The sequence below is a fragment of the Astatotilapia calliptera genome, chromosome 12, assembly GCF_964374335.1.
Source record: "Astatotilapia calliptera chromosome 12, fAstCal68.1, whole genome shotgun sequence".
Classification (NCBI taxonomy): Eukaryota; Metazoa; Chordata; class Actinopteri; order Cichliformes; family Cichlidae; genus Astatotilapia; species Astatotilapia calliptera.
This window is the reverse complement of record NC_137433.1, coordinates 10683931-10698296: the sequence shown is the minus strand read 5'-3', so window position 1 is coordinate 10698296 and position 14366 is coordinate 10683931. Positions and strand designations below refer to the sequence as shown.

The following is a 14366-nucleotide window of genomic DNA, read 5'->3' as shown; positions in this document are numbered from 1 at the left end:
CTGGCACTAGACCCTCTAGGTATCCTAAGAAGGATTCTCCTTGCATCATTATATGCAACATGCAGCTTCTGCATGCTACATTGTTTGTAAGATGACCACAAGCGGGCAGTATATGGCGGTGCGCTTTAAACCCACTTTAACTGGAAGTGAAGAAAAGCTGAATTTGCGTACAATAGTATTTTCCTGCACAGAGTTTACACCGTTGTCGCTATATATCATCATCATCATCACTTATTTGATCAGTAAGGGGGTAAAGGGGGTAGGAACCGTAGAAGTGTAAACTACTCCTTTTCGAGCACACACATTCTATAGACATAAATATATACATGAAAATTTGATGATTTTTAAGTTTTGTTTTGTTTTTCTTTTTTCTCTTGTTATTTCAGTTATATTTCCATGTTCGAAATAAAATTCTATTCTATTCTAATAATAAAGTGAAAGATGTATTTCACCATTAAATGTAAGTTCTCAAACAAGAAACCGTAATTCTCCCCTTTCAGGAAAGAATTAGATCTCTGACTACAATTTGTTCCTCTCACAACAAGAAAGCTTTAAAAACCAAAAATATTTGTAATATTTTTAATCTCTTTAATTATTCGGCGTCAAAGCATCTCTCGCTTTTGTCCCCCTTTTAACCTGTATTTCTATCCTATTTGTTTAATTATACATACTGTTCCACTGTATTATAATTTTGCACTACAATAATACATTGCGTTCTCCATGTATTATGCTTGCTGTTGTTAAAAAAGGTTTCTGTTGAAATAAAGTTGGAGAAAAAAAAGAGAAGCAATCGTCGTCATTTCCGGCGTTTCTGTGGCGGGAGTGTACAGTGTCAGTCCACGGTAACGATGGCCCGCGTTTTGAACGCCATTGTGGCCGTGTGCCCTGACCGGGGAATCGGCAACAAGGGAAACCTGCCATGGCACCCCATTAGGCTCAGGTCAGTCCCGCCGGCCGATGTTTCTGTATCTCTTATGTCGAGTATCTGTGTTTATATTGATTAATCGACAGGATTTCTGAAATGAACCGTTTTGTATGGCACTGTACATCGGCTGTGCTACATTTTTAATCACTGTACATATCTTCAGACAATCAATATGCTTTGGCTAGATCTCTGGTGAAGAAAACATTTTTAATATCTTATCTGGGTAATGGACGTGTACAAGTGACTTTGGCAAAACCTGACAGCAGCTTCTACACTGTGACAGAAATGTTGTTTCTGGCTCAAAGTGACTTAATATCATTCATGAGAAATAAGTCTGAGATGTGTTTGGCGGATTATAGGCCAACAATTCATTCACAACAGTTTAAATATGAGACATTTGTTGGTACAAGCTAAGTCTAACCTAAGGTCAAGCGAGCTGATGTAGCGACGTTAAAATGTACATCTGTAAACATACATGTTCTTTTACAGTAAGGAATTCGCACATTTCCGAAAGATGACAGCAACTCCGTCAGTGAAAGGTAACTCATCTCCACCTTGTCTTTGCTTAGTCACAGGTCAAAGTTCTCTGAGTGACCTAACTTAAACATGAACATAAAGCAACAAGTGTGCTGCTTGTATCGAAGGGCCAGGGTTGAATAGAATAGAATAATTCTTTAATTGTCCCACAAGGGGAAATTTGGGCTACGTCCACACGTACCCGGGTATTTTTGAAAACGGAAAATCTCCGTTTTCAAAAATACCCGGGTACGTGTGGACGTAACCTTGGTTGTAACAGCAGCAAGAAAAACACATATACAAACAATGCTGCTTGGCTACAAACTTTCCTGATACCAACTTACAGTGTCCTATCTCTTTAAGACTGCACCTTACTCCACCCTTACCCTGTCCCTCCCTCTTCTTGAGGTAGGCCTACATGTCTACCACAGCTATTTCAATCTTCTTCTTTTTTCTTTGCAAAATTCACCAAGATTCGTCCTTCTGGATTTCTCTGCTTAACATCAAATCAAATCACTTTTATTGTCACATCACATGTGCAGGTACATTGGTACAGCACATGTGAGTGAAATTCTTGTGTGCGAGCTTCACAAGCAACAGAGTTGTGCAAAATACAAGAATGTAAACAAGCAAAATACAAGAATGGCTACATCTGAAACTAATAAATATATGTACAATATATAATAGTATATGCATTTCTGGATGTGTATACTAAATATTTTTCTACGTGTGTGTGTGTGTGTGTGTGTGTGTGTGTACACATATTTTACAAATTAAATAGAGTAAACAATGAATAGAATATATAAAATAAATAAAATAAAATATACAGAGTGAGACATGTGCAAAACAGTGGCATTACTGTACAGTATGGAGTGCATAATGTTAAAGTTCCAGTAGTGAAGCTGAGGTGTCTATGAAGTGTTCAGCAGTCTGATGGCCTGATGGAAAAAGCTGTCTCTCAGTCTGCTGGTACGGGACCGGATGCTGCAGAACCTCCTTCCTGATGGAAGTAGTCTGAACAGTTTATGGCTGGGGTGACTGGAGTCCTTGATGATCCTCCCCGCTTTCCTCAGGCAGCGCTTCCTGTAGATGTCTTGGAGGGAGGGAAGCTCACCTCCAATTATCCGTTCAGAGCACCGCACTACTCGCTGGAGAGCTTTGCAGTTGTAGGCGGTGCTGTTGCCATACCAGGTGGTGATGCATCCAGTGAGGATGCTCTCAATGGCACAGTGATAGAAGGTCCTGAGGATGCGGGGGCTCATGCCGAATCTTTTCAGTCTCCTGAGAAAGAAGAGGCGCTGCTGCGCCTTCTTCACTGTTTTGTTTGTGTGTACTGACCACGTAAGATCCTCAGCCAGGTGTACGCCAAGGAACCGGAAGCTGCTCACTCTCTCCACAGCAGCGCCGCTGATGGTGATGGGGGTGTGTACTTCTCTGCACCTCCGGAAGTCCACTATCAACTCCTTTGTCTTTGCGACGTTGAGGGTGAGATGGTTGTCTTGACACCAGTGGGTCAGGGCGCTGACCTCCTCCCTGTAAGCTGTCTCATCACTGTTGGTGATAAGACCCACCACTGTAGTGTTGTCCGCAAACTTCACAATGATGTTGGAGCTGTTAGTGGCTGTGCAGTCGTAGGTGTAGAGTGAGTACAGGAGAGGGCTCAGTACACACCCCTGTGGAGCACCAGTGTTCAGTGTGATGGGGGATGAGGTGATGCTGCCCAGTCTGACCACTTGGCGTATGTCAGACAGGAAGCTAAGGATCCAGCTGCAGAGGGAGCTGCTCAGTCCTAGATCCTGCAGTTTCCTGTCCAGCTTCGAGGGAACGATGGTGTTGAATGCTGAGCTGTAATCTACAAACAGCATTCTCACATACGTGTCTCTCTTCTCCAGGTGTGACAGGGCAGTGTGTAGTGTCAGGGCTATGGCATCATCAGTGGACCTGTTGTGGCGGTATGCGAACTGTAGAGGGTCCAGTGAGTCGGGTAGTGCAGAGCAGATGAAGTCCCTGACCAGCTTCTCGAAGCATTTGCTTACGATGGGGGTCAGGGCTACAGGTCGCCAGTCGTTCAATGAGGAGATGGTGGAGGATTTGGGTACAGGGACGATGGTGGCCATTTTGAAGCAGGCTGGGACTACAGACAGAGAGAGGGAAAGGTTGAAGATGTGCGTGAACACTCCAGCCAGGTGAGCCGCGCATGACTTGAGGACGCGGCCGGGAATCCCGTCCGGACCAGTAGCTTTGCGTGCGTTCACCTTCCTGAAGCACCTCCGCACATCCTCCTCAGACACAGTGTGCGCACTGACGTCATCCGCGGTGCGCACACTGTCCGGTCTCATGGTGTTCGCTGTGTCGAATCTAGCATAGAATACGTTTAGATCCTCACACAGAGAGGCCGTGGTCTGCGGTGTGCTGGTTTTCCCTCTAAAGTCTGTGATCGTGTTTAGTCCCTGCCACATACTCCGAGGGTTGTCAAACTGTTGCTCCACCCTGTCCCTGTACTCACGTTTGGCTGCTTTGATCGTCTTCCGGAGTTGGTAATGTGCGTGTTTGTAGTCCGATGTGTTCGCGGAGGCAAAGGCGGTGCTCCGTGCCGCGCGAACATCTCCGTTAATCCAGGGTTTTTGATTTGGGAAGGATTTAACTGTTCTGGATGGGACGACATCTTCCACGCATTTCCTGATAAATCCGCAGACTGAGTCTGTGTATTCATCAATGTCCCTAGCAGCCACGTGAAACATTTCCCAGTCCGCGTGATCAAAACAGTCCCGCAGCGCAGACTCCGATCATACTAATCCAACACCTACTAGTTACCTGTTATTTTACCTACATGTTGGTGAAAGAACACGACTTGGTGTTGGTGCTGTCTATGGTAGAGTATCACTCCCTGCTCCTGTTACTATGAATGATGGTGTTTTTGTATAACTTATCTGTTACAATGGCCTATAATTTTAATAAAAAGCTCACACACGCCAAAGCACATAATTCGATTCACCCACTAATTATATTCGCAGTATTCATTCAGTGTGTCTTTCTGGATTTGCTAGCTTAGTTTAGCTCGTAGCCAGATCTCTAGCAACATGGCCTCTCCACCCGTCCCTCCTGCACTTTCCTGCTCAGTGTGTCAGAAGTTTAGTTACTCCTCTGCCTCCTTTAGTAATAATGATACTTGTACCTGTAGTCAGTGCGACCGAAGCCACCCTCATGTGTTGAGGAGCAAACTCTGGTTGTTGGCAATACTGTTTTGAAACATAAAAATAATAAACGTGATAACCTCAAATTACAGAAAAAAACCCATCTAGATAGTGACTATAAAAACGATTGACCAAGTTACAGATATTGCAGCTCATTTATTTAACTTTTTCTTTGGTGTGTGGGGAGACATACATGGTGTGCCCATCAAAAGTCCCACGGCTGTCTGCATGAATTATGAGCAGGGCTGAGATTTCGGCTCCCACATACCGATGGACAATTAATAACTGACTTATGAAATTAATCGTGGGACAGATATAATTGTGTCAAACAAAAATGGGCCAGATGTGACCCGCGAGCCATACATTTGACACTCCTGTTCTGGATCTTGTATCTGGCACATATGGCATAGAAACTGAACACTTAAGAGTATTTCCTGACTGTTTTCCTACTTTTGTCTAATCCTTTCCTAATAACATTTAAATTAATGGATTACACAGCACATCAGAGTAAAATAATCTATGGGATAATCGATAATTACTTGATTACTAAAATAGCTGATAGCTGCAGCCCTACAGCTACCTGAATGCTACTCTGTTTTTGTTGTCACAAATTTTTATTGAGAATTCCTTAATCATGAATATGCATATTGTCATGACCATTGATCAAAAACTGATCAATGACCTTGAGTACCATTCACAGAGAGTTGGGGAATGGGTGCAATCATAGCATTGTAAGATGTTGAAAGTAAGATTTACCATCTTACTTTCAACATCTTACAATGCTTTGATTGCACCTCATGGTTTATTTCACTCACTGCTCAATGACGAAGTTTACGTCACTGGGATCCAAGCAGATTTGTGGAAAGTGTGACATTCCTTTTTTTTTTTTTTCTTTGCAACATCCACATAAACTAAACAACATGGTAAATAATGTAATGTGTTTTACACTATCATTGTGAAACTACATATTTTGGAGAGTAGTATATATCGAAAAGTAATTCACTGTGTATCATAACACACTCCAATTCAACAGATGTAGCTCAGGATTTTAGCACAGATTTACCTCTGTCCAGACCCATCATAATTATGTCATTATGTCAAACCCATACTTTGGGTTTTGTGAAAAAACAGAAGCTTGTCAGAAGTTGGTTGTTATTATTATTAATTATTAATGGCCCGCTTGTATGTGGGAGCTGAATCTTCAGCCCTGCTGAGAATCTATGCAGGTAGGGGTGGGACTTTATTTTGATGGGGCACACTATGTGGCCAGTCACATGAAAAGACAGACTGGGACCATACCATCATACCAATTCTTGATTTAACAGGGAGCATATGAAGGGAAGCCAATATAGGAGAAATATGTTCTCTCTTTTTTAGTCCCTGTCAATAAAGTGCTTTGAGTGCTCAGAAGAGTAGAAAAGTGCTATATATGAACCAGTCCATTTACCATTTACTCTTGCTGTAGCATTTTGGATTAACTGAAGACTTCTCCAGGAGTTTTTAAGACATCCTGATAATAATAAAATACAGTAGTCCAGCCTAGAAGTAATAAATGCATGAACTAGTTTTTCAGCATCACTCCGAGACAGGATATTTCTAATTTTAGGGATTTTGTGCAAATGGAAAAAAGCAGTCGTATATATGTTTAGTATGTGTGTTTGAAGGACATATACTGGTCAAAAAAATGGTTCCTCACAGTGTTACTGGATGCTGAGATAATGACATCCAGAGTAAGAATCTGGTGAGATACCATATTTTGAAGATTTTCAGGGCCGAGTACAATGACCTCAGTTATATCTGAATTTAGAAGTAGAAAATTAGAAAGCATCCAGGTCTTTGTCTTTAAGACATTCCTGTAGTTTAACTAATTGGTGTTGCTTCATGGATAGATAAAGTTGGGTGTCATCTGCATAGCAGTGAAAATGTATCCAATCCCTTCTGAAGATACTGCCAAAGAGAAGCATGTATAATGTAAATAGAATTGGTCCTAGCACGGAACCCTATGGAACTCCATAGTTAACCTGTGTGTGAAGAGGACTCTCCATTTACATGAACAAATTGAACTCTTTTAGATAGATATGATACAAACCACTGTTGGACAGTACCTGTAATACGTGTACTGCATGCTTTAATAGGATATTATGGTCAGGGTTTTGGGTGGATAATGGGAGGAGAGAAGCTGCAGAGAGGCATGTAAGATATCTCTGCTTCCTCCTCCCAACTCCGGATAATCACATTTTGGGGTGGTTTAATAAATTTGGCCAGATTTCTAGAAATGAGAGCTGCTCCATCCAAAGTGGGATGGATGCCATCTCTCTTAACAAGTCCAGGTTGGCTCCAGAAAGTTTCCCAATTATCTATAAAGTAGGGGTGCAACAATACACAAAATTCACGGTTCGGTTCGGTTCGATACTTTGGTGTCACGGTTCGATATTTTTTCGATACAAAAAAATGTTCATGCCTTTTTAATTTGTCATTTATTAAACTTATAAATATATATTTTAACTCAAAAGTACAGTTTTTAAATTTAATGTTGCTGAAACAAAAGTAATTAAAAAAAATAAATATATCTCAGGGCTCTCAAAATTTCAAAATCTCTGGTAGCCCTTCGGGCATTTTTTGGTAGCCCAAAATAAATGTAAGTAGCCCGAATAAAAAGAGAGAGCAATTTTGTGATTGATGTTTTGTTTCCTTTACAATATTATACATTAAAGTATAATATTGTAAAGGAAACAAAACATCAGTCAAAAAATTGTTGAAAAACAAATTACAACATTGTATAAAAATTACAATCATCAACTCAAATACTTGGTTCTAATTGAACAGAAATTTCTATGAACTTGTAAGAACTGTGTAGGACATGGAATCAGTCTGTGTCAGATCCTGAATTTGAAATTTCCACTGAAGTCACGGGTAAGAGGCAAGTGGAACCAAGATCTAGGCCATTTGCTTTTTGAAGTTTGCAAAGACTGCTAAATTTTGCCAGTGGTAGTTCACTCTTTGCAACATAGTACGCTGTTCTAAACAGATTTTTCAGGTTTATTTTTAGTATGTTATTTGCAATTGGTGTTTGTTCTGGGAAAGATATTGCAGACTGAGCAATAATGCATTTCTTGCATTTCTCATGGGTTCTAATGGGGGGCCTTTCTTAAAATGACTGGTCCCAGTAACAAAGGCGCTTGTCGACTCAGGAATCGAGAGAAAACCAACAACACACTCGGCAGAACATTATGTTATTTACACGGGTGCACATAAGTGGTCCGCATGTGCGCATTCGCTGTCAAAATAAAAGACGCGCACCAGATAAGAAATTGCAACGCGCGTTTGTGTCCATATAAAAGGCACTGTTTTTGTCCGCTAGAGTGGGATTTTCACGGCACATTCTGCACCACATCTCTGTGCGTTCATCATTTGTTTGAAGCCAGCTCACCTCCTGCAACCACTTTTCCGAGAATACGTGCTGTTTTTATGGTTCGGACTCCTTCTGACATTTTGGAGGTGGAGGAACACCAAAGTAATTGCTTAAAGGATTTTGTTTCTTCGACATCTTTAAGAGTTCTAAACAAATGTCTGTCCTCCTCCAGAAAATCTTATGTATGCAAACACGCGTTTTGTTTTTTTTTTGTTTTTTTTTTTGGACAGCGAATGCGCACCTGCGGACCACTTATGTGCAGCCCCGGTTATTTAGCTTGTCGTATTGCAGCCACAGAAATTCTTTTGTCCATGAAACCATAAAGCTGCACTTTCTTTTTGCCTTATAGTCTGATTTGTCATAACTTTTCCGTTTTGTGGTAAGCTTTTCTTTGGCTGTCACTTCTTTACCCTGACCTGTCTTATTTGGCTCAGCAGAACTAAAATATATATCCTGCTGCTTTTACACACGCACTCACATAACGCTCAGCGATTCTCTGCGCGATCAACCTCTCACATGTTTAAGCTGCGGGAGATTTCACTTGTCATGTTTGCATAGTAAGCGAACGATTGATAAGACGATGTCAGAGGAATTGGTGCGCAAATTATCATCACTCACCAATCAGTACTGTCGCTCTCTATACACAGTTTGCGCGATTGCAAAGTGAAAGCAAAAAACAAGCGCAAATTCAAACGCGATTTCAATATAATAATAATAATAATAATAATAATAATGGATACTTTATTGATCCCCATGGGGAAATTACTTGTTTTTCTCTGCATTTGACCCATTCACTCAGTGAAGCAGTGGGCAGCCCACTAAGCAGGCGCCCGGGGAGCAGTGTGTAGGGACGGTACCTTGCTCAGGGGTACCTCAGGGTAGCCGTTAAGTGGATTCGAACCGCCGACCTTCCGATCATGGGGCGACCACTTTACCTACTGAGCTATCCCTGCCCCCCAATATGTCACATATTGACATTGGCTCACCGATGCCAATGACATAATTACCCAGCTACATTTCCGAAAGAATGCAAAAGCATTGACATATATTTTTCCTTCAATAGCCCGACGGGCAGGGCAGAGATAGATTTTGGTAGCCCGACTGGAAAAATCGCTAGCCCCAGGACGTCGGGCTAGCGATTTTGCGAGCCCTGTATCTGATTGAGGAATCACTCATCTTTGGAAAAGGGTTTATTACAGAGAAATGGCTCTTTCCAAAATAAAAGCAATACTATCCGCTTCTTCTGGGCTATATTCTCAGCAGCATATTGTAGCGGGTCAGGGCTGTTCGGGGTTCTGTTTGTACAGTTATGTTTTGTTTATGTTGCCATAGTGACGGGTGACGCCCTCTCGCTGCAACGGTGTGTCCTTCCGGGGTCAGAGGGTGCCCTGTGTGTTGTTGTTGTTGCTGTGCGGTTGCCGCGCTGAGCAGTTAGCTAGCGGCAGTGTTCTTCTGCAGATGTCAATAAATGGCTGTGCTCCCTGGCTAGCTCACGGGAAGCAAGACCAAACGACACCTCCGTCTCCTCCTTGTCTGAGCTCGCCACAATATTAAACATATCAGGTCCCCATAAGGAGAATCATGTGCTAACGGCTGTCTAAATGACTCTGGTAAAGTTTGTAGCATGCATGCTTGTTGTTTTTGTCTGCTTCCACTTGATTTTGCACTAGGATGATGTCGGCGTAAATGTGCAGTCATATTCGTTGTGCTGTCAGCGTTAATCTCGTTGAAATGACGTTAACGCCACAACACGGCAAATCTCCGTTAATGAGCTACCGCGGATCGCCCCGTGCGTGGGGCTAGACGGCCAACATGTTAACGAGCTAACTGCGCTAACACACTAGTTCCCACCCATGTAATTGAGCATTGCGTGGCACATCCAATATACTGTTTTACTTTTGTCCATGACGCGCTTACCTTCAGGGTCATACGTCACATGAAAACCAAAATAATTCCAAACGCCAGATCTGAATGAGGGTGGGGGAGGTTCAATTTGCCATGTTGCAAGGAGCGCTTAACTTCTGTCTCGCTAGCTTGCCCTGCGCTCTTCCTTCTGACAATGCTGTCTGTGTTGAACGCTCAGTGGATCTGCGCTCGACAGTGCAGCCTAGGCGGAGTAGTCGAACGCAGATTCACTGAGCGCTCAAAATAAATTACAAATTTTGTATTGTTCGATACATATGCGTACCGAACCGAAACACTGTATCGAACGGTTCAATATCGATACGAGTATCATTGCACCCCTACTATAAAGCCCACATCATTTTTTTGGACACCACTCAGACAGCCAGCAATTTAAGGAGAACATGCAGCTAAACATGTCACTCCTGATTGAGGAGAGGACCGGAGAAAAAAGACAAAACAAAAGACTGGGTGGTCAGCTACCAGGACTTTTTCTGTAATTTTACACATTTATTTCTTACAATTTAAGTCTGAAGAGTTCTGACAAATTTCAGTTACATATTTAACTTAATTACACAGACACAAAGTGGAGTTTCACTTGTTCGTCCCACTTAAGATCAAAATGGGCGGTATGTGGCCTGTGACATAAAAGGAGTTTGACACTCCATGCACTGGAGATTGCACGCTAAAACATGTGATAATAATAATTGATTAAATGAATTCAAAACCTGTCTTTGTGCAGGCAAGCAGAATGTAGTGATCATGGGCAAGAAGACGTGGTACTCCATCCCAGAGAAGAACAGACCTCTGAGCAACAGAGTCAACATTGTCCTCAGCAGGAAGTGCAAGTATTTGTCACACACAGTGCCATTTCACGGTGTCACGTTTTATCATAATGCCCAGTGTGCAGTGCATTGACTTCCTGCGTGTCTGTGTGAGTGTGTGTGTGTGTGTGTGTGGGGGGGGGATATTTTATTACTCAGTGCAGAGTTTTGCTACACAAAGTATTGCCCTGTTCTAACTGACATGCTGTAACTGGTCATTCTGGTCCAGAGTGCCCCCTGCAGGAGCACACTACTTGGCGTCAGACTTCAGCTCAGCCCTCAGGCTAATCGAAACAGAACTGGCTGATCAGGCCGATCAGGTCTGGGTTATAGGGGGCAGTTCTCTCTACAAGGTATGTTTGTATTCACTTCCACTTTTTTTTAGAGTCAGAAATTAGTCATTTTGAATTAACCAAAAAAGAGTAGGCCAGGCTAACTGATTACATATTAATAGTCAGCTGGACTCTAAATAGTTACTCCAAAGTGGTTTTTACTGTCACACTGGTGACTGCTACTATTGATGGTTATATAGTGAAGCACTTCAAGAGAAGCTGCAACTACACACCTTTCTCTTTAATTATGTTTTGATCATCCAGGAGATGATGGGGAGCACGGGAATGAGAAGACTGTTTGTCACTCAAATTCTGAAGCAGTTTCAGTGCGACACATTCTTACCTGAGATCAGTCTGGACAAATATCGTCTGCTGCCAGAGTAAGACCATCACACATGCTTGGCACTAGTTTATGCATATTTGTCACACATTTCAAATCATTAAACAGAACTAAAATACCCCTGAGTCACACTAATTGTCGGGAATCCTCGAAGAACAGGCCGAGGAGTTTCCCTGATGCTTAGCTTTGTCCACCCTAGCTGGAAAATCCAGAAAACTGTTTTATTTCTTATTTATCGTCCACCAGGCCCTTACTCGAAGAAGTTGTACCATTAATTAATGCTTCAATTAATATTAATATGATCAACTTATCTCTATTAATTGGCTACGTACCACAGGCTGTCGAGCTGGCAGTAGCAATCACCTGACCCATCTGTCAGCTAATTATAGGCCATTTTCCAACCTTTGTTTTTTCTCAAAGGTTCTTGAAAGAGTAGTTGTCAAACAGTCAGTCAGGTTTCAGAGCTCATCACAGCACAGAAACAGCTTTAGTGAAGGGAAAATGATCTTCTTATGGCCTCTGTCAGTTTACTTGTCTCTGTGCTTATCCTTATATTTTATTACAGTGGTTAGAGCAGGGGTGGGCAATTCAAGGCCTCGAGGGCCGGTGTCCTGCAGGTTTTAAATCTCACCTTGGGTCAACACACCTGAATCAACCGATTCGTTCGTTACCAGCCCTCTGGAGAACTTCAGGACATGTTGAGGAGCTAATGTAGCCATTTAAATCAGCTGTGTTGGATCAAGGACACATCTAAAACCTGCAGGGACACTGGCCCTCGAGGCCTGGAGTTGCCCACCCCTGGGTTAGAGCATGCTGATAGGTAAGGTGATGCACTGCAGTTGTTTGAAACATATCTATCTAACAGTCTCCAGTTTGTTTGTTTGTATTGAGAGTCCTCTTCACACACTTAATTACTTGTGTGTAAAGAGGATAATTTTGGGAGTTCTACTGGATTCTGTGCTAGGACCAATTCTGTTTACACTATGCTTATGCACTATCATTAAAAGGCATAGCAAACGTTTTCACTTCTATGCAGATGATATCCAACTTTTTCAATCCATAAAGCCAGATAACACACACCAATTAATTAAACTTCAGTGATGTCTTAAAGAAATAAAGACATGGATGATCTCTAATTTACTCCTTCTAAAATCAGATAAAACTAAGGTTATTGAACTCGGCCCTGAAAATCTTTGAAATATAGTACTGAATGGGAAGTAGAGACTTCAGCTTCCAGGCCCCTCTTCTGTGGAACCAGGTCTCATTTTGAATATTTTTGCATATAGATTGGATCAGGTGACCCTGAATCCTCCTTTAGTTACGCTGCAATAGGTCTAGGCTGCTGGGGGATTCCCATGATGGACAGAGTGTTTCCCTTTCACTCACTATGTGTTTATACACCACTCTGCATTTAATGATTAGTTATTATTAATCTCTGGCTCTCTTCCACAGTGTGTCGTTGTCCTGTCTTCCTCCCCTCACCCCCAACAGGTCGCAACAGATGGCTGCCCCTCCCTGAGCCTGGTTCTGCCAGAGGTTTCTTCCTGTTAAAAAGGAGTTTTTCCTTCCCACTCTTGCTAAAGTGTTTGCTCAAATGGGGTCATCTGATTGTTTTCTCTATTTTCTTTGTATTATTGTAGGGTCTTTACCTTATAATATAAAGCTTGAGGTAACTGTTGCTTGGAGTTGGCACTACCATGAGCCACTGATATTTGGAAGTTTTACTGTAGTCCACCAGAATCCCATTTGTCCCATTGTGGGCCAGTACATGAAATTCTTGTATCTTTGCAAGTTCTATAATGGAGCCGTGTGACTATTTTTGTCCATGCAAGTGTCGAGAGGGAGTATCTGACACTACACAAAAAATAATAATGCAGTGCAGTGCATCATCGCAGTACAATTTTTTTTATATGGAAAATAATTTGTTTTGATCCTCTACATTTTGTATAGGGTCACATCAGCCGTGGCAGTTCATCATGGAAAAACAACTAATCAACACATTTCAACTTTATAGTCAAAATACTATTTCAAGAATTATCTCAAAATTTGTACCTCCTTCTCAAAATGATCAATAGCTCTAATACTCCTTGGTACACACATAACAAAGTAAGGAAAATGTTGAAGGTTGATTATATAATAAAGTGTTATGTGAATGATGTTGAAATTGGGTATTTGAATGTGAAATAATGCACTTGCCTCTAAACTTTATTTGTAGATGAATCAAGATGCATTAAAGGTTAAAGATCATTTCTCCTACAGGTTTCCAGATGTACCACATGAGCTGCAGGAGGAGAATGGGATTCAGTACCGATTTGAAGTCTATGAGAGCATCCAGGAATGATGAGGCAACGCAGAAATCAAAAAAGTTGATGTGATTTGTAAATGATCACCATTATGTAAATGCTGGACTTATTGTTTGGAACAGACGGCGGAAAACAAAAACAAACCTGTGTTAAGTAGTACTGGAATTGACCCACCACACTTCACAGGTGTGATGGAAGTGATGCTGGGACTAGATCTAGTTTGATTTGAGTTTGTTCAGTTTTGTTTTCTTCAAGTAATGAATGATCTTAGAAAAGGAAGAGGTATGTAAAGGTGTAGTCTCTGATCTCTTTTCTCATATAAATGTGTCACAGCAAAGTAAACAAAATAAAGTGCAACTGTGGCTTCTGGAAAGTCACTTGTTTAATTTATTTATTATTTTGTCCTCTTTCCTTTTGCAATCAGAATTTTGATCTGAATGCACAGTGGTGACGAACACATTTTGCTTTTGCAAGAACAATTGTCAATTTTAAACAACACCTTATACATTTTTGATTACCATTTGGGGGATACAGAGATTTTGTTACCCAAGTAGCTTTTTATAGATTGTGTTGACTGGGATTAAATTTTTCCTGTACGATGGATTTCAGTTGCTGATA

At 41.6% G+C, this 14366-nt stretch overlaps 1 protein-coding gene across 1 annotated transcript; it reads left to right on the top strand.

Moving 5' to 3' along the window:
- Positions 1 to 754: 754 nt before the first annotated feature.
- Positions 755 to 14138, top strand: dhfr (dihydrofolate reductase). The gene is made up of 6 exons (XM_026187146.2): positions 755 to 940; positions 1415 to 1464; positions 10692 to 10797; positions 11003 to 11126; positions 11370 to 11485; positions 13705 to 14138. The coding sequence occupies exons 1-6, from the start codon at positions 849 to 851 to the stop codon at positions 13784 to 13786; spliced, it is 570 nt and encodes a 189-aa protein (XP_026042931.1). The 5' UTR covers positions 755 to 848; the 3' UTR covers positions 13787 to 14138.
- Positions 14139 to 14366: the final 228 nt, after the last annotated feature.

Bases quoted from the DNA above. Each gene is read 5' to 3' on its own strand.
- dhfr (XM_026187146.2), top strand. From the start codon at position 849: ATGGCCCGCGTTTTGAACGCCATTGTGGCCGTGTGCCCTGACCGGGGA. The intron at 1,465-10,691 runs GTAACTCATCTC...GTCTTTGTGCAG, and splicing joins AGCAACTCCGTCAGTGAAAG to GCAAGCAGAATGTAGTGATC. The intron at 10,798-11,002 runs GTATTTGTCACA...ATTCTGGTCCAG, and splicing joins GTCCTCAGCAGGAAGTGCAA to AGTGCCCCCTGCAGGAGCAC.